This window comes from Balaenoptera borealis (genome assembly GCF_965194805.1).
Source record: "Balaenoptera borealis genome assembly, chromosome: 20".
NCBI lineage: Eukaryota > Metazoa > Chordata > Mammalia > Artiodactyla > Balaenopteridae > Balaenoptera > Balaenoptera borealis.
Genome location: NC_138879.1, coordinates 11,505,366 through 11,525,324, shown reverse-complemented (window position 1 = coordinate 11,525,324; position 19,959 = coordinate 11,505,366). Strand labels below are relative to the sequence as shown.

At 44.0% G+C, this 19,959-nt stretch overlaps 1 protein-coding gene across 6 annotated transcripts in view; it reads right to left on the bottom strand.

The window, feature by feature from the left end:
- Window positions 1-19,959, bottom strand: part of RPTOR (regulatory associated protein of MTOR complex 1) — a 451,485-nt gene that overhangs the window by 142,965 nt on the left and 288,561 nt on the right. For all 6 annotated transcript variants that reach the window (XM_082372791.1, XM_082372792.1, XM_082372793.1 and 3 more), the window contains one exon: window positions 17,323-17,498. In XM_082372791.1, the coding sequence (XP_082228917.1) occupies window positions 17,323-17,498 (176 nt within the window). The remainder of the gene's footprint in view (window positions 1-17,322; window positions 17,499-19,959) is intronic.

Here is a 19,959-nt window from a genome sequence, read left to right as displayed (position 1 = left end):
GCTGTGAGCCGAACCATGACTCCTCCATCTGCTGGTCTGCCCGGCAGCATCTCCAGGGATTCCAGGAAGATTAAGATAGGGACAATGTCATTTATGAAGTACCTTCTGTGTCCAGACAGCTTCTTTGTTTGCTATTATTATTCCTACTTCAGGGGAGAGAGCTGAGGTTCAGAAGGTTCTGAAACTACCCAGCCAGTTACGTGGCCAAGCGTGAGAGCGTACCTCTGCAGCCACGTGCCACGACACTCCCACGGGGGCTAAGGCCACCGGACCCAAACTCAAAAATGACGTACCACTGTGCTCCTCTAGACAATTCAATACATTGTCTCAAACTCAAGCAGTGAAAGCAGGAAGAAAAGAGGGAACAAGTAGTAAGATGAAAGCCTATAAAGAGAGACTCCCCCAGCTGTGCGGGGGAGGCCACAGGTGGAGTGGGAGCCACCAGGCAGGGTGAGTGGTCCAGCCATTGGCTCAGGAGAGAACTGACAGAAGTGCCTGCACATCCCTGTCTAACAGGTAAAATAGAGGCAACAGAGAAGTAGCTTAAACAGCAAACAAATGAGAAGTGTGCACATCTCAGGTCCAGGTTTGGTCCAACCTGTGCTCATTAACAAAGGCCAACAGCCTTGCAGGAATACTGTAGCCAAGTCTCTCCTTCCTGCCTGGACCACGGCTGGCATGCCAGCCGCCCAAGTCCAGTCTCGGGCTGCAGTCTATGCAGTTGTCTTCCTCAGGATTTAAATCTCCCTGCTTTTTAGGTCTCATATTTAAGGTTGGACTGACTTTGTCCCCCCCACCCCCATCCTCTCCTGTCCCTTCTAACACCTAAGCTCTCCCTACATGCTTTTCTGCACTCATGTCTCCACTTATACTCAAGGAAAAGAAAACACCCAAATACGTTTCTGAACATTAATAGCACCGACATGATTTTAATTCTTGTAAGACATTTGTCGATTAAGTACCCTGATAAGTACCAGATATTCCAGCTGCTTTATGAACCGTGAGTCTGTGCCCATTAACTTAGAGGCAGGTGGACACGATGATAACATGGCTGGTCTGAGGACCGTGTGGGGAACAAGCAGAGGCACCAGGCCAAAGCAAGTTTCCTACGGCAGACCAGAGCCTGGCAACGCCAGGTCAGGTGCAGGGAAGGAAGCCCAGACATTCCATTGGCTTCTCCGTGCTCTCACGGTATTGAATCCACCAGAAAAACAGTTCCCAGGGGGTGGGGGTGAGGAGGAGCACTGCTGAGAAACTGAGCCAATTCCTGGTATTCTGGCAGCAAATGAGCGAATTCAGGTTGATTTTCCAATTATCTTTTAAATGTAAATTGTGTTCCTTACAATGTCTGATACACAATCTGTCCTTGGACTCCCAAGCCAGGCAGGAAGCTTGGAAATCACACCATGAGGGTGTTCACTGAGTCATGCTTGCTGACTTTACCTGCTTGTACTCCTGGGCTCTGGTTTAGGTGTCAGGTCAGTGACCTTGGGACGTTACCCTCCATTGAGATTCTTCCAAACCTGCCCTCATGGCTTCAAGAAGCAGATGAACCCCACTGCTAGGAAGGGGACAGCCTCAGCCCGCCTCAATTGCTTCCTCTCTAAAAGATACCTACCTTCCAGTCTACAAATGTTTGCCTATTAAAAACAAGAACACTAAAAAAGCAACTAACTTAAAGCCAACAACCTCTTTCCTTAAGTCGTACATTTTCCCCTCAAAAGAGCAACTGATCCTCTGCCGCTTTACCCCTCACTTCCTTAACATAGTTTATGCCTGTGTTGCCTCCCCTTTCTCAGGGTAGCCCCGTGCCTTCTGGCTGCCACTCCAGTGGCTCTAGAACTGCCCGAGGTGACCGAGGACTTCCTAACTGTCAACTTCAAGGCCTCTCCCAATCCTCAACCCTGAAGGGTCCTCAGAGGGATGTGGGGGTCTGGCTGCCCTCTCCGCTCTGCCCCTCCGATCACTCCCTCCGGCCAACTTCCTTCCTACATTAGGACTCGCAGAACCTGGTGCTGTGTTCTTGGCCCTCCTCTCGGCTTACATGCTCTATGAGTAACCTCAACTGCATCCAAACCATGGTGCTGGACCCCAGTGAAACAACTCCCCTGGGACGAGCTTTCCTCTCATCTCACGCACCTGTTCAAGCCTCACGTGCCGTGCTCAAAACAAAGTGACAACAACCACAGACCCTCCACCAGACAGCAAAGAACCCGCCCGCCCCACCCGACAGAGTCCAGCTCCCGCCCCTTCCTTCCCTCCAGGCCCTCAGATCTCCTCCACCTGGAAAGCCACCTCTCCATTCCAGTCCCATTTGTTTACCTCGGCCTTTCTTTTTGTTTTTGTTTTTTTTTTAGTAGGAGGGGGTTATCAGAAGGCCCTGAAATGCCTTTATGAGTCACATCCACAAATCCTGCTGCCCTCCACTGGGGCGGTGGGTGGGGCTGGGGAGAGGCCAGCTGGGAGCGCCCAGGTGTCCTGAGCTCGCCCACGCCCACCAGAGGGCCACTGCTATGGCCGCCTCCAGGTCTCGCACACCCGGGGAAGCTGCCCTGTCGGGTGTGGGTCTGCGTCTCCGTGTGCCCATTTCCAGCAGCACCCGAGTCACTCTATTACTAATCCACGTACACGTCTCCCGAATCAGCTGTCACACGCCTGGAGGGGAGATCGACCCGTCTCACTGGCTCTGGAGACGGGACCCCAGACCCAGCACCATACCCCTGGAACAAGGTCCTGCGGAACAGCCCACCTTCAAGCTGCACATCCACGGCTCCACCCTCTTCCCACTTCATGGTCACCTGCCCCCCCTCAGTCCTCAGGGCCCCTGCCACACCGGACGCTCTGCCATCGCCCAGACATGGCCCGGCGGTGACTGTCTGCTCAGGCGCCTCTTCCTCCTTCTCACTTGAGCCAGAGTTTACTCGTCACAGGAGGTCAGGACCAATGACCCCCCCAGCAAGATGCTGGTTGCCTCCACGGCGAGCAGAGGAATCTCCTCATCCGCTTCTCCATCCCCAAGAGCAGCATTGATAAAAAGTGTCTCTTTAGCAGACTTCGTCTCACAGATCTTTATAATTTTAGTACTTACAATAAGGCTGACTGAACAGAACACATATTCAAAAGAAGTTATTTCACAAGTCCATTCAATCTCAGGATAAGCAAACAAGCTGTTCTGATGACCATGGTGACAACAGTTAACACTAGGACGAGGTTTAACGCCCAGTCTCAGTGCCTTAACATGGCCTCTGCATCCAGTTTAAACGCTCAGAATAAAGTGTGTAAAATAAAGAAGTAAAAAAAACAAAGAAGAGGCTGACATCTCGTGGCTTAATTTACACTATTTTAGACGCTGATGGGGTCACTATGCTACCATCTGCATGGGTTTTATACGTGGTCACACTGTGCTGGTATTCAAAACGTGATGTTACTTAAGAGGGACCATCAATTCCATCTCAGCAAAAGTAAAAAGAGAATGAAATTGGTTCATGCAATATGCCGCCTAGTTCAGCACCAATCAAAGGATTGTTTCTTGGTCCATAAGGGTCATGAAAGTGTGCTGTCAAGTATGCAGCTGTATAAAATAACAGTCTCTGAAGCAATGTGATTTACTGTTACTGATTTTGCATCCTTAGGCACACAAATCAGATAAGAAGTCAAAGTACCGTTAAAATGCCCAGAAGTTTAAGGAGAAGATACAAATAAGCAAATGAATAGTTAACAGGTAATTGTTTTATAAAAAGTGATATAATCAGTTGCTCTGCACGTATGATTTCAAACAGGGATTAAAACTAATTTGGAACACAGTGATGATGGTATCAAAGCAGCAGAGGACAAACGACTTTGCTTCCATTGGCCGACGATCATGAGGAGGACTGGGAGGGAGGGAGGCCGGCCGGCGGGGGCAGAACACTATTTTATAAGCATCATTTCACCCAAAGTTGATTTCCCGTAACTATATTAATAACTTGGTGGCTGTAAGAGTCCCATTGTGAGCTGAACTGCATAAAATCTTTATTCTCTTCTGAACACTCCTGTTATGTTAAAAGAACATTCTGTTCACACTTGCTCCCCTCGAGTCTTCCACACACATTACATACTGATTCGTTCAAACTCTCACAAAAGACTCTTGGACTCACTGAACTGCCTAGTGAGATCCGTTTGAGATAATACATTCCACGTACTCTTGTTAGGTAAACACTGGAGGAGTAGGGAGAATGTGAGCCAACAGCAAATTACTAGAAGATAAATAAGCCCAAACGTGAACAGTAATTAAAAGGCAACCTGCCCTTCAAAAAAAAAATTCACTTAATACTTTTTCTCAGGGAAATAAGATGATTTTCAAAAGGCGCTATGTGCCTAAAATTTGGTCAAATTGGTCAATATTTAGACAGTAACTCTGTAAACATTATATTTCTTAGCTTTTTACCATTATTGATTACATTGAGCCTTGGGACAACACTTTAACACTGACATCTGATATTTAAAAGAAATAAAAGGAGACATGATTTTAAAATCCTGGTATCTTGCAAAGGGTGGTCTGTCTAGTCCGTTTCATGTATGTGACTTTCTAAGATGTTAGGTGTCCAGAAGGCTGTTCACAGTCCCGAGTTAGTGGAACACATCATCATCGTGTGTGAGCCTTCTCTTTTGTTTTGCCGTTTTCTTCCCTACATCCCCAACCTGTCTCAATACCCCATAGGCACTCACATCTATTTAATGTATGCCCTTCCGTATTTCAAGTGTATGTGCAAACTTATTTATACTATATTTTTTGCGTTTAATTTACAAAAAAGTATCATTTTTTCACCCAATATTATGCATTTTAAAACATTTAAATCAACTTTAATAAGGTACAATTTGCATACAATAAAATGCATCCATTTCAGATTATAATTTGAAGTATTTGACAAATGTGTTTTGTCTGTGCAACCAACCACCACAATTCCCACACAGGACATTTCCACCCCCCAGAAGCGCTGTCCATCTCATCCCTGTATCTGGCTCCAGCAAGCCCAGATCTGCTTTCTCTCGTTGTAGTTCACTCTGAGAACTTCACAAAATGATAAACTATGTACTCTTTTGTGCTTATCTTCTTTCAAGCAGTGACTCATTCATGTTATAGCGATAGCTTGTTCCTTTTTATTGGTAAGCAGTAACAGACTAAATGTATGTCCCAAAATTTGGTCCATTCACCCATGGATGAACATCTCTCTGGATTGTTTCCAGGTTTTGGACACCATGAACACAGCTATGACCATTCATTGCACATTTCAGTGTGGACACATGTTTTCATTCCTCCTGGGTAAATACATAGGAGCAGAATAGGTGAGTTGTATGCTATGTGTATATTTAAAGTTATTAAAAATGGCTAAACTGTTTTCTAAAGTGGCTGTACTATTTTCATCCCCACAGCAATGTATGAGCGTTCCAGTTACTCCACATTCTGGCCAACACACGAGCGCCTTTCATGGGTCTGTCGGTTCTTCCTCTCTCTTTTTGTCAAGCATCTATTCCAATCATTTGGCCATTTATTTAAAATTTGGGTTGTCTTCTTATGATTGAGTTTTTACAGTTCTTTATATATTCTAGATACAGTTCTTTATATATTCTCAGATACATGTATTGTAAATCTTTTCAACTAGTTTGTGGCTTGTCTCTTTATTTTTTATTTTTTTAAATTTATTTTATTTTTGGCTGTGTTGGGTCTTCATTGCTGCGTGCTGGCTTTCTCTAGTTGCGGCAAGTGGGGGCTACTCTTTGTTGCGATGTGCGGGTTCTCATTGCGGTGGCTTCTCTTGTTGCAGAGCACAGGCTCTAGACACATGGGCTTCAGTTGTTGCAGCACGCGGGCTCAGTAGTTGTGGCGCACGGTCTTAGTTGCTCTGCGGTATGTGGGATCTTCCCAGACCAGGGCCCGAACCCGTGTCCCCCGCATTGGCAGGCAGACTCCCAACCACTGCGCCACCAGGGAAGCCCGGCTTGTCTTTTTATTTTCTTAACGGTGTCTATCAAAGAACAGATGTTTTTATTTTGATGAACCTCAATATATCAATTTTTAATGATTTGTGCTATTTGTGTTACATGTAAGAAGTCATGAACACTTTCTTCTATGTTTTCATCTATAAGTTTTATAGTTTTGTCTTTTATATATAGATCAGAAATTAATTTTTCTGCTTAGTGTAAAATAAGGGCTGGGGTTTTGATTTTATTTTTTTTCCCGAATGGATAGCCAGTTGTTCCAGCACCATTTGTTGAAAAGACAGTCCCTTCTCCACTGAATTATCTGGTACCTCTGTCCAAAATCAATTAATCATATATGTGGGGGTCTAATTCTGCACTCCATCATCTGTTCTATTAATCTACATGGCTATCCTTATATCAATACCACAGTCTTGATTACTGTAGCTTTACATTAAACCTTTTTTTTTTCCCAAAATTTTAATAGCCACTTCAAGTTCCCGTTCCATGAGTTGTTTGTTCACACACATTTCTTTCTTTTTTTTTTTTTTAACATCTTTATTGGAGGATAATTGCTTTACATTGTTGTGTTAGCTGCTGCTGTATAACAAAATGAATCAGCTATATGTATACATTAAATCTTGAACCACACGCCTGTTTTCCAAAGTTGTTTTGGCTAGACTCTTTTCATTTCTATATAAACTTTAAAATCAACATCAATTTCCAAAAAAAAAAAAAGGTGTAATTTTGACTGGGATATTGCGCTGCAGCTATAGATCAACCTGGGTAGAATAAAAGTTTTAAAATATTGAGTCTTCTACTCCATAAGCACAGTATAATTCTCCACTTATTTAGGTCTTTCTCTCTGCAATGTTTTATAGTTTTGTGTTTTTTCTTAATGACTTATTTATTTATTTATGGCTGTGTTGGGTCTTCGTTTCTGTGCGAGGGCTTTCTCTAGTTGCGGCAAGTGGGGGCCACTCTTCATCGCGGTGCGCGGGCCTTTCACTATCGCGGCCTCTCTTGTTGCAGAGCACAGGCTCCAGGCGCGCAGGCTCAGTAATTGTGGCTCACTGGCCTAGTTGCTCCGTGGCATGTGGGATCTTCCCAGACCAGGGCTCGAACCCGTGTCCCCTGCATTGGCAGGCAGATTCTCAACCACTGCGCCACCAGGGAAGCCCTGTTTTATAGTTTTTGTGCACAGATCTTGCATATATTTTGTTACATTCACTCCCAAGTATTCCAGAATTTTGATGCCATAGCTAATAGTATGTTTTTTAAAAATTTTCAATTTCCAACTATTAGTTTTTACTTTATAGAAATGCAGCTGATTTGGGGGTATTGATCTTATATCTTGGAACCTTGCTAAAATGCATTATTAGTTCCAGTGACCTTTTTGTAGACTTCTCATGATTTTCTACGTAGATAATCATGTTGTCTGTGAAGAGATTTTTACTTCTTTGCCAGTCTGCATGCCATTTTATTCTTTTCTAGCTTATTGCACTGACTATGACTTCCAGTACAATGTTGAAAGGAATGGTGAGAGTGAACATCTTTGCCTTGTTTCCAGTCTTCTGGGGAAAGTGTTTAGTCTTTCACCATTTCAACTACAAGGTTAGCTGTAAGTTTTTCTTAGATGCCTTTTATGAGCTTGAGAATGTTCTCTTCTATTTGCAGTTTGCTGAATCAGTTTGTCATAAAACCGTGCTGAATTTTGTCAAATTCTTTTTATTTATCTATTAAAATAATCATATAGGTTTTCCCCTTTATTCTGCTAATGTAATGAATTACATTGATTGATTTTCACGTTAAGCCTTGCATTCCTGAGATAAGCCTTATTTGATCATAATACTCTATCTTCTCTCTATATTGTTGGGCTTCATTTGCTAATATTTTGTTAAGAATTTTTATACCTGTTGGGACTTCCCTGGTGGTCCAGTGGTTAAGACTTTGTGCTTCCACTGCAGGCAGAGCAGGTTTGACCCCTGGTCGGGGAGCTAACATCCTGCATGTCATGCGGCACGGCCAAAAAATTTTCAAAAATTGTTTTAAACAAATAAAATAAAGAAAAACAAAGAATTTTTATACCTGTGTTCATGAGAGATCTTGACCTGTAGCTTTTTCCCCCACCCCCCCTTGCAGAGTCTTTGTCTGACTTTGATTTTTAAGATAAAGTCAGCCTCTTAGAATGGGATGGGAAATGTTCCCCCTTCCTCTATTTTCTGAAAGAGCTTGTATAAGGATTGGTATTATTTCTTTCTTAAATGTTTGCTAGAATTCATTAGCAAAGATATCTGGGCTTGGAGTTTTCTTTGTGAGGCTTTTAACTAGGGAATTCAGTTTCTTTATGAGATATAAACTATCCATATTTTCTTTTTCTTTTTGTGTCAGGTTTAGTATTCTGTGTCTTTCACGAAATTCATCCAGTTCACCTAAGACATAGAATTTATTGGCACCAAGTCCTTCATACTTAAAAGGATTCCCTTACTATCCTTTTAATGTCTGTTGGATCTGTGGTGATGCTCCCTCATTTCTGAAATAGGGGATTTATATCTTCTTTCTGTTTTTCTTGACCATTCTAGCTAGAGTTTAAAAATTTTATTGAACTTTTCAAAAACTATTATCTATTTTCATGGGTTTTGTATATTTCTCTGGTGCATTTTCTATTTCGCTTATTTTTGCTGTTTTCTTATTCCTTTCTTCTACATACTTAGGGTTTGATGTGCTTCTCTTTTTCTGGTCTTAACAGAGAAAGCTTAGACCATAAATTTTAGACTTTTCTAATTAAAATCTATAAACACCATTACAATTTTGAGATTATTTTTGGTACGTGTAAGCCGAGTTCAGTAATTTTACCTCTTGCAAACATGATATTTTACTCATGATCCCCTAGTGATAAACCCTGAGTCAGTTATTTCACAAACAGTGCAATGAGAAAGGTTATAGCATACACCTTGATGTGGGCTTTTCTAAGCATTTCTATGTACACTAAGAAAGAAAAAGTGCTGCCAACTAAACAGGCACATTATTTATCAAAAGATGGTACTGGATCTCAGGTATGTTCAGATGTGAAAATGTACATCCTAGAATCAATGAAATATGAAAGATGATCCATAATGCACACAGATAATTACAAATATTGTATCTTGTCTTACTGATAGCCAGAACTTCTAACACTGAAGTAGTGCCAGAGAGAACCCTTGCTTTATTCCCAATGTCAAAGGGAGGGCATCTCAAGTTTCTCCACTAAGCATATTTGCTGAAAAGCCCTGTACAGCCTTTACCAAGTTAAGTAAATGCCCATGACTCCACTTAAATATGCTGGATTAAACATGCACATGGATCTCAACTCTCTCCAAAGGGGAAGAAAAAGAGTAAGACATGGACAAAGAGTACCAGGGAGAAAATACAGCAAATGGGAGAAGCCAATCATCACACAGACAGTCTCAAGTGTCAGCGCTGGTGTCAGGACAGGGTTTGAATCCTGGCTCTACCAGTCACGACCATGCAGCCTCAATCCCCTCCTCCTGAAAGCAGGGCTGAAGGCAGGCCATGCCACACAGGCTTCCTGCAGGGGCTGAATGGGTTAATTCATGTAATGGCACAGCATAATGCTCAACAAGATCGAGCTACTTTTATTACCATAATTTAAAATTTCAATGAATTAAGAGTTGGGCAAGTTGTAGTGACTAAGCAGAGAGAGAATGGAAGCCTTAAACCTCAAAGGGGAAAAGCCAAAAAGAAGTAAGTACCCTCATAATGCAGAATCTCAGAAAGAATGAAAACTGAGGTACCGGACTCACTTGAAGGAGGAGCTAAGGATGAGAGTGCTGGTCCAGAATTTATATAAAGAGCAGTAGAGCCCTAGGGCTGCTCCTCCTTCCTGGGAGAATTCTGGAGAAACTACCCAGAGGTGCTCTGGATGTGGAGACACTATGAACAGCTCAGGGCTGCCTTCATCTTCAGGACTGCCTTTCTTCATATTCCTTTTTGTTTACTGCATTTTCCCCTGGGCTCCTTAAGGTGAACATTTGATTTTTCTTTTATTTTTTAATCTTCGTTCTCTGCTTTAGCTACATCCCACAGACATGAAAAGCTGTGCTCTCACTGTTATTCAGCTCTGAGTATTTCATAATTTTTAAAAAGTATTTCCTCTTTAAGGACTTTATTTTTTAAGAGTAAGATTTTTAGTTTTTAGACATTTTAAAAGCTATCCTTTCATTATTGAGCTCTAACTCTATTGTATGGTGGTCTGAGAATAGAGTTTATATGGTATCAATTCTTTGGGATTATTAAAGCTTCCTTTGGAACCTGGTACACAGTTTTTTATTTTTGTTTGTTTGTTTGTTTGCTGTGAATGGTCCACCTATGCTCAAAAGTAATGTGTATTCTGTGCTTGTTGGGTACATGGTCCTATATGCCTACATTAGACCTAGCTAATTAGTCCTGCTATTAAAATCTAAACTATTTTTCTTACTTTTTATGTACTTGGTCTCAGTACCTATGTTCCTGGTGTATCCGTTTCTACCCAGAGTCCTTTTGGTTCCCATCTTACATATTTCAAGGCCATATTGTTTGATGCCCAGAGAGCCATGGTCAGTGTATCTTCTTGATCGTCTGCTCTTTTTACCACAATAAAAGTTTTCTTTGTCCTTTCAACATTTTTTATCTCAGATTTTTCTTTGATGCATATTAAAATTGTCACTCCAGCTTTCTTTTGGTTTCCATATTTCTCCTCTTTCATCCTTTGATTTTCAACCTTTCAAATACTTTGTTTTAAACATGTATCCTGTGATACTTGCTATATCATGATGATTTTTATCCAACATGAGAATCACTGCCCTTTGAGAGGTGAATTCAACTCACTAACAATTAGATAATCGCTTACATTTCAAAACTTATTTCAGCCATCTATTTCACATTTTCTATTTACCATGCTTTTCTTTTTTCTTTTTCTACCTTCTTTTGGAGAGAAGAAATCCGCTCTGCTCCTGTGAACATAATATATTCTATTTTCATTCTTTTGGTGGTTACCTCTAACATAGTGAGGCCTAAACCTAGACTTATTTTTCATGATCAATATCTCAGATATTCAAACTTTAATTCTATCTTTCTGGTCTCTCATTCTTTCCATCTCTACCTCTTTGGTGGGAATTAATCAACCCAGCCTTCCAGCTCTCTAATTTGCCCTTTGGTTATACCCATAATGCTGCCTTTCAACCCACCTCCTAAATTCTTTACTTTGTCAATTGTATTTTTCATGATCCATACCTCCAACTAATCTTTCTTATTTCTTCTTCCTATTTCCAATATTCTCTCTTATCACTTTGGGTATGTTTATCCTCACTCTGAATTATTTTTCTGTGGTGTAGTGCTTCTGATTTTTACACGTGTAGCTTTTTCTACAAAGGAGAGGTGGTACACCTTGTTTCTTTCCTTCTTTCCCTCCTTCCTTCCTTCCTTCTAAGCCCCAGATACAGCAAGGCAAGCTGCACTGTCCAGGGCAATGATGGAAAGAGTAATGTGCACACCAGAGGGCCCACCCTCGGCCTTCTCTCAGCTGCACCTTCTGGTCCTCTCCTGTTCCACTCCCCACCACAACAGTCTCAGCCATCCCCAAGGGTTCCACACCGTTTCTGACTCGTTGAGTGGACTCACTGTAGGACCCATCAATCTTACTCCCCTGTGGCAGCCCGAGGACTGGGCTCAGGGGAGGGAGTCAGCGCCTGTGCCATTCTGTCTGGTTTAGTTCATTTCTTAGCAGCATAAATCAGGTTTCTGCATGTCAACTTTTTTTTAAAGGAGCTCTATTACAATACATTATGATATTCATCTTAATTGAGTGTATGTCAGAGATAGGAACACTGAGAGTACATCGTCTAGCTTGGGGAGAAAAAATAGTTTCCTCAGAGTGGGCACATGACAAATTACATAACCTGAAAGACTGGAAATTACCCTGAAACTGTCCTGGGGTTTATGGAGCAGGACCAGATTACAGTTATGGCCACATTGTGAGGGCCTCCAGATTAGAAAACTGTTTAAATAAATCCCAAATTAAGTTTACTACCACCAAGGTTTACGACGCAAAGTGTGACATTACTACAAAGTAAACTGGTAAGACAATTTCATTCACTAATGTGTCTAGATCGCCTGCCTTCAAACATAAGATACTTCATTTTAATTCAGTGTTTACAAGAAACTGAAAAAGATCACAAAACAGAAAGCACTGATTAAATGGGTAGGCAGAAAGCTTGCTCTCTAGCAGAGAAGCTGTATTTTAGAAAACTGTACAGAGAATAAATGGTTAACCCCAGTATCAAACACCAGCAAGAATTTATGTTTCCAAAAGTAATTCTGACCGATTCTTGGTTAAGTCTTCAAGACAAAACACAAAGCAAATGCCACAAGTGTCACAAAATGCAAAGCAAGTGTCTGCAGTGAGACAAGCAGGACACAGCGTGGGGCCCAGCTGGATGGACGATGCAGGGTCTCAGTGCAGCTGCAGGGCAGGGTGTCTGTGCAGCTGCCTCTCTCTCTGGGCAAAGATGAAGACAAGGCTTTCCGTGCTGGCAAATTTTCAGTAATACTATGCCATTAACATTTAAACTCCTTGAGATTACTCAATTTAATTGTAAGGAAGGAAACATGCTTCTTGACCTCTATTCAATCCAAAATGATGTCTGCCATTTTCATTAACAGACAATACAACTGCATGACACACAATGCGATGGGCATCAATCTATTTTACAGCAAGTCCCACAGCAAATTAAGTACCACTGAGTTATAATTTCAGTAGCACACAAATATATCCATAATAAATTTAAGATGGTATCCTGCCACTCAATCTAGTAAGTAGAAAACAGCCTAAGGAAAAAATACTTTGGATTCTTATCCTATATTGATGTATATGGTGAGTAAGGAAATCACTTACAGGGAGAGTAATGTAATTGCTCACTTCAGAATTACTAAAATTATCAGTTTCTGAAAATAAGATTGAGGCAAAAATGAAACAAAAATCAGAGAATGATGTCTTCCAACAACTACTTCATGACCAAATAAGATTTATAAGCATACTCACCATCAAATATACGTACACATATTTTGTACATATAAAGTAAGGCTGTATTCTGTTTACAAGGTATATAACTTTCTTTAGCAACTGTGCCTTACATGAGTGCAGTTTTGTTAAAACCATCCTTTTAGTTATACAGGAACCTTCCCGAGCAAAGGTTTTTCCTAGGTTATTTATTGTTCGGGTTCACTGACCAACAGGTAAGTGCAGCAGTCATTTGCAGGTAAAAGCCTGGCTGCATTCTCGGAAGTAGGGGATGGCAAACTATGGTTCCCAGGCCAAATGTGGCCCATTGCCTGCTTTTGTAAATAAAGTTTTATTGGAACACGGTCATGCTCATTTATTTACATACTTTCTATGGCTCTTTCATGCTATGACAACAGAGCTGGGACCCTCGGGCTCACAAAGCCTAAGCTATTTACTATCTGGCCCTTCACAGAAAAAGCCCATGGACCCCTATTCTAGAGCTACTCTGAGCTTACCTGAATCATAAAACCTAAAGCCCTATACCTGGTTAAATAACACAGAACATCAGTACAGTGAAATATTATGCAATCACTACAAATAACATTTATTGAGTTTCTAATGGTCAAGGATAAATAAGTTTGTTATGCTAAGGTTTAAGTATATGAAATTATAAATTTAGTCTAATTACATCAATGCAAACATGTACAGACACAGAAAAAAAGACTGACTTTTTAACCAAACAGTTAACACTAATTGTGGTAATGATGGTAAAATCTTGGACAACTTTTTCCTTCTTTTTACTTTTTAGTAAATTTTCTACAAAGAATGTATATCCCACTTTTCATTGGAAAATATTAAACTGACTTTTAAATTAAAAAAAAAAAAACTTAACCCTAAAAATATACGTATTAATACTATCTGGCAAACTGTCTCCTTTCTTCATGTAAAAAAGGGCTGGTGTCTTTTTTTTTTTTTTTTTAACTCAGCTGTTACAAAGAAGTACAGAATTCCCTTGACAATTCTTCCCATGAATATGGTTTACTGCCATTCACAGGCTAAGGACACTCAGTGAAATGTTATGTTCTATCTAATTTCAATCCCTCAGTATGCAGAAAGTGGTTAATTGTAAAAGACCCACCCACGTGGGACTCTGCTTAATCATTCCAGGCAGTGCTTATCTGACGACCATCATCCACAACCGTTATGTACTGACCTCAAAGTCCATTCTCTGATAACTGTATTAGTTTGATTCTTCACTGTGCTTCCTACTAAATGCTTACTTTAAAAAAATTAATTATATATTAACTCCAAAAAGGATTTCGGGTAGGTACCAAGACAATGCATCACATCATGGTGGAGTGAAAGCCTACTGCCTGACCCCTGACCCGAGGGCAGGGACCCACAGCTGCCAGTGAAGGGACGCCACGTCCTTCTGACCCCTGGTGGAGGACGACAGGGCCGGAGACACAGGGGAGAAACAGATAAACTCACTGCGCTGGCAGCAGAGTGTGGAGTGGCGAGGGCAGGAGGCCCCGTCTGTGCTCTTCCTGCTTCTTCCCTCGTCAGTCCACCCCTCCACTCACAGCCCCCTCAGATGCAGCACCAGCCCGGGGTTCCGGAGCAGAGCTGGTGTGCACCGTCAGTTCCGGAGTCGGGGTGCACAGGTGCAGTAAGGGCAGGAAATCCACAGGGAGGGGCAGGAAAATGAGTGGGAATGAGGCCTGTTGCACCGCAGATTCTGGGGCGTGTCTGTGGGCCCTCCCGCCGAGGGGTCTACGGCCGTTTCCACCTTCCTGCTTTAGTTTGGATCCTGATCTCACTGCTGTGATAAAGGCCTCATTTGACCAAGGTCTCCCCATCCTTACATGGATTATCTTCCTTAAACACTATTCTTAAGTCATTTCCCCATATAAACACCTCCCCCCACCAGTCCTAGGAGGAGCCAAGGTCCTTGGCCCAACATCAAGGCAGCCCACCCTTTGATGCTGGCCCATACTCCGACCTCACCTCACCCCTCTGGACGATGTCCTTTCTCGACTGACCCACTCTCGCTCCTCAGGGACGGTTTCTTGCGGTGGGGGCCACCTGCCTGTGGTGCTCTCTGCTCCCCTTCAAATCCCACCGTCTGCCCAGACCCCGACTCAACTTTCCTCTCCTCCGAGAAGCCCTCCCTGATCCCCTTGGCCCTTAGGGATTTCTCTGTCCTCTGGAAACACAAATAGCCCTTGGTGCCACCAATCCATTTAGTCCTTGCTCATGCATTGCCTTTAATGTTCAGATTTCCTTGCCTGGCATGAAGCACCCATTTAGATAATGAATTTTCAGGTCACATCTTGTCTCCTCAACGAGACTGTAAATTTTTCAGGACAATATGCTTCTTTGTATCGCCTATAGTGCTTACCCATGGGTTTTAAGTACACAGTTGGTATTTAGTAAATTATTTCTTGGATGATGAATAAAATGAACGACTTCCTGAGTCATCTGAATCAGAGATCTTCCTGAGGTCACATTAAATGGCACCATAAACCTTTTCTAACAGCAATCACAGAGTACGGAGAGCTAAATAGAAAAACTCACTTACAAATCAAAGAACGAAAAGACCTCCAGTCAAGGGCAGCGCAGCCACGAAGAAAGGAGTGACGCTCAGAGGCGGTGTGGGCGTGGGTACCGCGCAGCCTCAGCCTCGCCCCGAGGTCGCGTCCCTACTCTCCTCCCTTCCCATCAGCCCTAGCCTCTCAGATCCTTCGAGCTTTCTCCAGTTCTGAAGACTGTGTCCGCATCACCTTCAGGCATTTCCAGCTCTGCCACGTTCCCCTTCTCTCTCCACAGGGGAGCTTCCATCTCCCCCGTGTCTCCTGCTTTTCTTCTGTTCTCTGTCTCTCTCCTCCTGCTGCCTTCCCCAGCGCCTAGCTCCTCGCTGTAATCTCCCAACGTGCTAAGTCAGACTGCAGCCACCCCTCCCGCTAGGAAACCCATCCACTGTGTCCTTTGTTTCAAACACCCTAGTCCTCTCACCTGTATCTCTATGTGGTTCTTTTCAACATCCCCAGGTCATAGTCTCACTCTGTTACCAGCATCTTCCTCCCTTCACCTCCCGTCACGTGCACTGTGCTTGATGACAACAGTCCTGCCTCGCACGATGACTAGCTCAGCTCTCTCCCTTGGAGTCTGCTTTTGCCACGTGTGCTCTGCTTTGTGGGGTGCAGTGTGGAATGGCCCCGGTCAGGCCCTGTCTGAGTTGGCTGAGTCGGGGGGTGAGCTCGGCAGTTGGGGGACACCTCCTCCGCTAGCTCCTTAGGGATCAGGCACGTTAGAAGAGGCCTCTCCCTGGGGGGATCCACAGCCAGGATTTGGGAGGGCTGGGGTGGGAGGTGGATGCCCTCACCCAGGTGCTGTGGGTCAACCTGATGCTGCTACAGAGGTAAAGCTGCAAGTCCAAGTTCTCATCCAACCAGCAGCTCAAGGCAACCACAGGACCCCCCGCCCAGGCTATAGTCACCTGAGGGGCCTCCCGAGGGATTGAGCACTGTGTCCTTGCCCCCAGGGTCCTTGCTTGTCTCCCCACTTTCTCCCGGGCTGAGGGGAAGGAAGCAGGACCCTGTGCCTCTGCGCTGTTAGGACATCCCGGCAGGAAACGGAGGAAGGCGCCTCCACAGAGTCCAGTGAACCCACACGGCTGCACCGTCCCACCTGTGCCTCACCGAGAGCTACTTACCTCCATGTATACGGGTTCCAGCAAAATATAAAATGGAAAAGTAGATATTAAAAGAGAGCAAGACGGTCTAGGGGAGAAAACTGGATTTGGAGGCAAGAAGCACACACATTCCATTGTGAGTCCTGCCAATGATGGAGGGTCTTAAATGCAGTCCCTACTGTCTTGGAATATTCCACACATTTCCTCAGTCATATTCGCAAGAGCTCTCAACTTCTCAAAAGAGTGGCGGTAGGAAAAAAAATCATTATTATTTTTTTTTTACTGCTGAGAATAAATTGAAAGATTCTACTTCAACTCAAGCAAAGAATTCTATAACTAATGAAGGCTTTTCTTTTTTCATAAGAAAATCCACTTTCCAGCATGACCCACGTTGGTACTATCTGAGGGCACAGCCACAGTTAGCGATGAAATGGAGAGGGTGCTCCTGGAAACCACGCACGCACCTGACCCGGGGGAGAGCGCATCCTGAACCCCGAGAGGAAAACCCCAGCATCCACCTGGGGTCCTGAGCTCACGCCTGTAACTTGGTCCAAAAGACCCAGGTAGATTCCTTGGGTCCCCACAGCAAACCCCAGGGGGGTCGCTGGGAGTCGAGGTGGGTGCCACTTACCAGCGCAGGGCGATTTTGATGGGGGTGGTGAGGCACGACGTGAATAGGTCGGCCGGAAGGTCGGGGATCATGGGCAGGAGCTCGTTGGCCTCACAGGCTGCCAGCTGAATGCAGTTCTTCATGGATGGGGGCAAAGGCATCTGGGCCAGTGGGTGGTTTGGGTTAATAGCAGCGACCTGCAGGGGGACAGGAAGGAAGAGAGCAGCTTAACTGTCATGCACAACTGGAGACTGAGCGGAAATGTGACACGAAGGAAAGGACCCATCAACCGAGGCTTAAAGCTCGGGGGGTCCTGGCCAAGTCCTCCGGAGAGGCCCAGCTGCCAGATCCTCTTCTGGAGACAACCACAAGCTCCAGCCCCAAATCACTTGTTACTTAAGGACTCCTGGGTTATAAACACCAGGGGGCGGGGCTCCATGAAGACCAGGTGCTGGGGTTTCAGGTGATGATGGCATTGAGGAGGGCAGATGGGGCAGGAAGGGATAATTTTAATCACTGATGGCTGCTCGTTTGTTTCCCAACTTGAAAAGAATGTTTATGTGTCTCGGGTTTTGCTCCTTACTAATAATCCCCTATGTCTGCATGATTGTGTCTCTTCCACACTGGCTATTTCGTTTGCTTTTTACAACATCCCCATGAGGTAAGTCTTCTTTCCAATTTTAAAAATCTTCTACAATGAGGAAACAGAGACCCCAAGAAATGACGTGAACTGCCGGTCACCGGGCGAGTCCTAGTCATGAGTACGGGAAGCTGGTCCTGACCTGAGGGCCGTTTTCCACTCCCTCATCCCATCTGGACCCTCCTGAATCTATACCACACACCTGTGACACTACCATGAGTGCTCTGCAGGGTCTTTTCCAAACAGCGGTCTCGGGTGAACTTTGTAAGTTAAATACACACAAAGCTGTGTTCACTCATATAGACCTAACATTGATTACGACATGTAAAGTGTTGTCACTATTAAGGCTGATAAAACCTTCTCAAATGGAAGGCAGTAAAAGCTGTAATTCTATTAATAACCTCTTCAGATTATTAACAGAAGGAATAGTAAACCCAGAATACAAATCAAATTCTAGTATACTTAATACTAAATAAAAATAAAAACTGCAATTTCTAGAGGAAGGGGTTTTTTATTGTGGCAAAATATACGTAATATAAAAGTTACCATCTTACCCATTTTATTTGTATGGTCAGTGGCGTTAGGTACACTCACATTGTACAACCATCAGCAGAGTGGTTTTTTTAAAGCACAGAGAAAAGGGAAGGCAGAATCACTTTTAATCCTTTCCTTGGCTCCAGCTCTACAATCTAAAATAGCACCAGTGAAGCAAACTGCTCCACACAGGAAATTAGTTTCCAGGTCTGCTGTGACAACACGCTAGGAAAGATGACGGGTCTGGGTGCCGTGTGGGTCTGCGGCTTATCAGACCTGAGTCACGCGGAAAGACGCAGAGGCTGCAGATGTGTCAGAGCCAGGGGAGGCTGCCGGAAGTGGTCTCGACTCGCGTGCTCTGTGGAAGTGCGTCCTCCCCAGCCCAGGAGGGAGGATGACATGGGCAATGGGTCAGGCTCCGGGAGGGGAACAGAGTGCACAGTCTTCAACGGTGAAAGGGGCATTGGAGAGGTGGCCTGGGACTGAAGCCAATGCACATGCTTCTTGCAAGCCTTACCACAACTGCGCACAGACGTGGTGATTACAGGAAACAATTTAGGAAGAAACAGTCATTTATGTAAAACCTAGATTCAATATTCCTAAATGTTGGTGTGGGTTACTAGTTTTAACCTCTCTGTCTATAATCTGCTTCCACAGTAAATTTACTTTCTGAGAACCGAAGAGCAGGTCCTCTGGCTACAGCCCCCCAATGCTGCAGCCCTTCCATCTTTGCTGTTGCCTGTCACTGAGCTTCTACAGCCTCAGGCTCTCAGAAGTGAAGCAGTGTGTCACACCAAGGCCACCTTTCTCCCAAGTCGGCCTTAGACACAGGCCCCCACGGGGAGGCGGGGGTGGGGCGGGTTCCCACGCCCTGGCAGCCACGTCGGGTGCTTGGTGGGTTAAGGGCACTTCTGCTGATGTCAGGACGTCTGTGCCCTGTCCTCTGCGGAGGCAGCGCTCCCGCAGCCCCGACACAGCCGGGCGGTGCTGTCAGGTAGCGATCCGCTCAGTGCCTCTGTGTTAGGTCTGCCTCGGGCTGCACCTCGTGGTCCACGAGCATTTGGCCCAGAGCCTTGCAAAGTACCTGAGGCAGAGGAGGCACAAGGAGACAGGGAGACGATGCAGGAACATCTTCATCCCAAGTAAGTCCACTAGAAACTAAATTTCCCAGTTCACAGTGATCATTGATAGAAACCTCTATTTCTTAAACAAGCCCCTTGCAGTATGCTGATGTATAAACTGGCAGAAAGCATTAAATGTGGCTGCAGATAATCTGAAGTGTGGTAACACACAATAATAGTCCCCTCAGACTCATATGGGACCTGTCGTCACCACTGGGCACACGAGAGCTCTGCACTGGGGTTAATTAGAATCAGTAACGTTTTTTAAAAATGACATTCAAGACAAACAATTCCACCAACGATTCATTTTTCAAGCTGCTAACCCAGGAATACAAAAAAACAAAACAAAACAAAACCCAACAG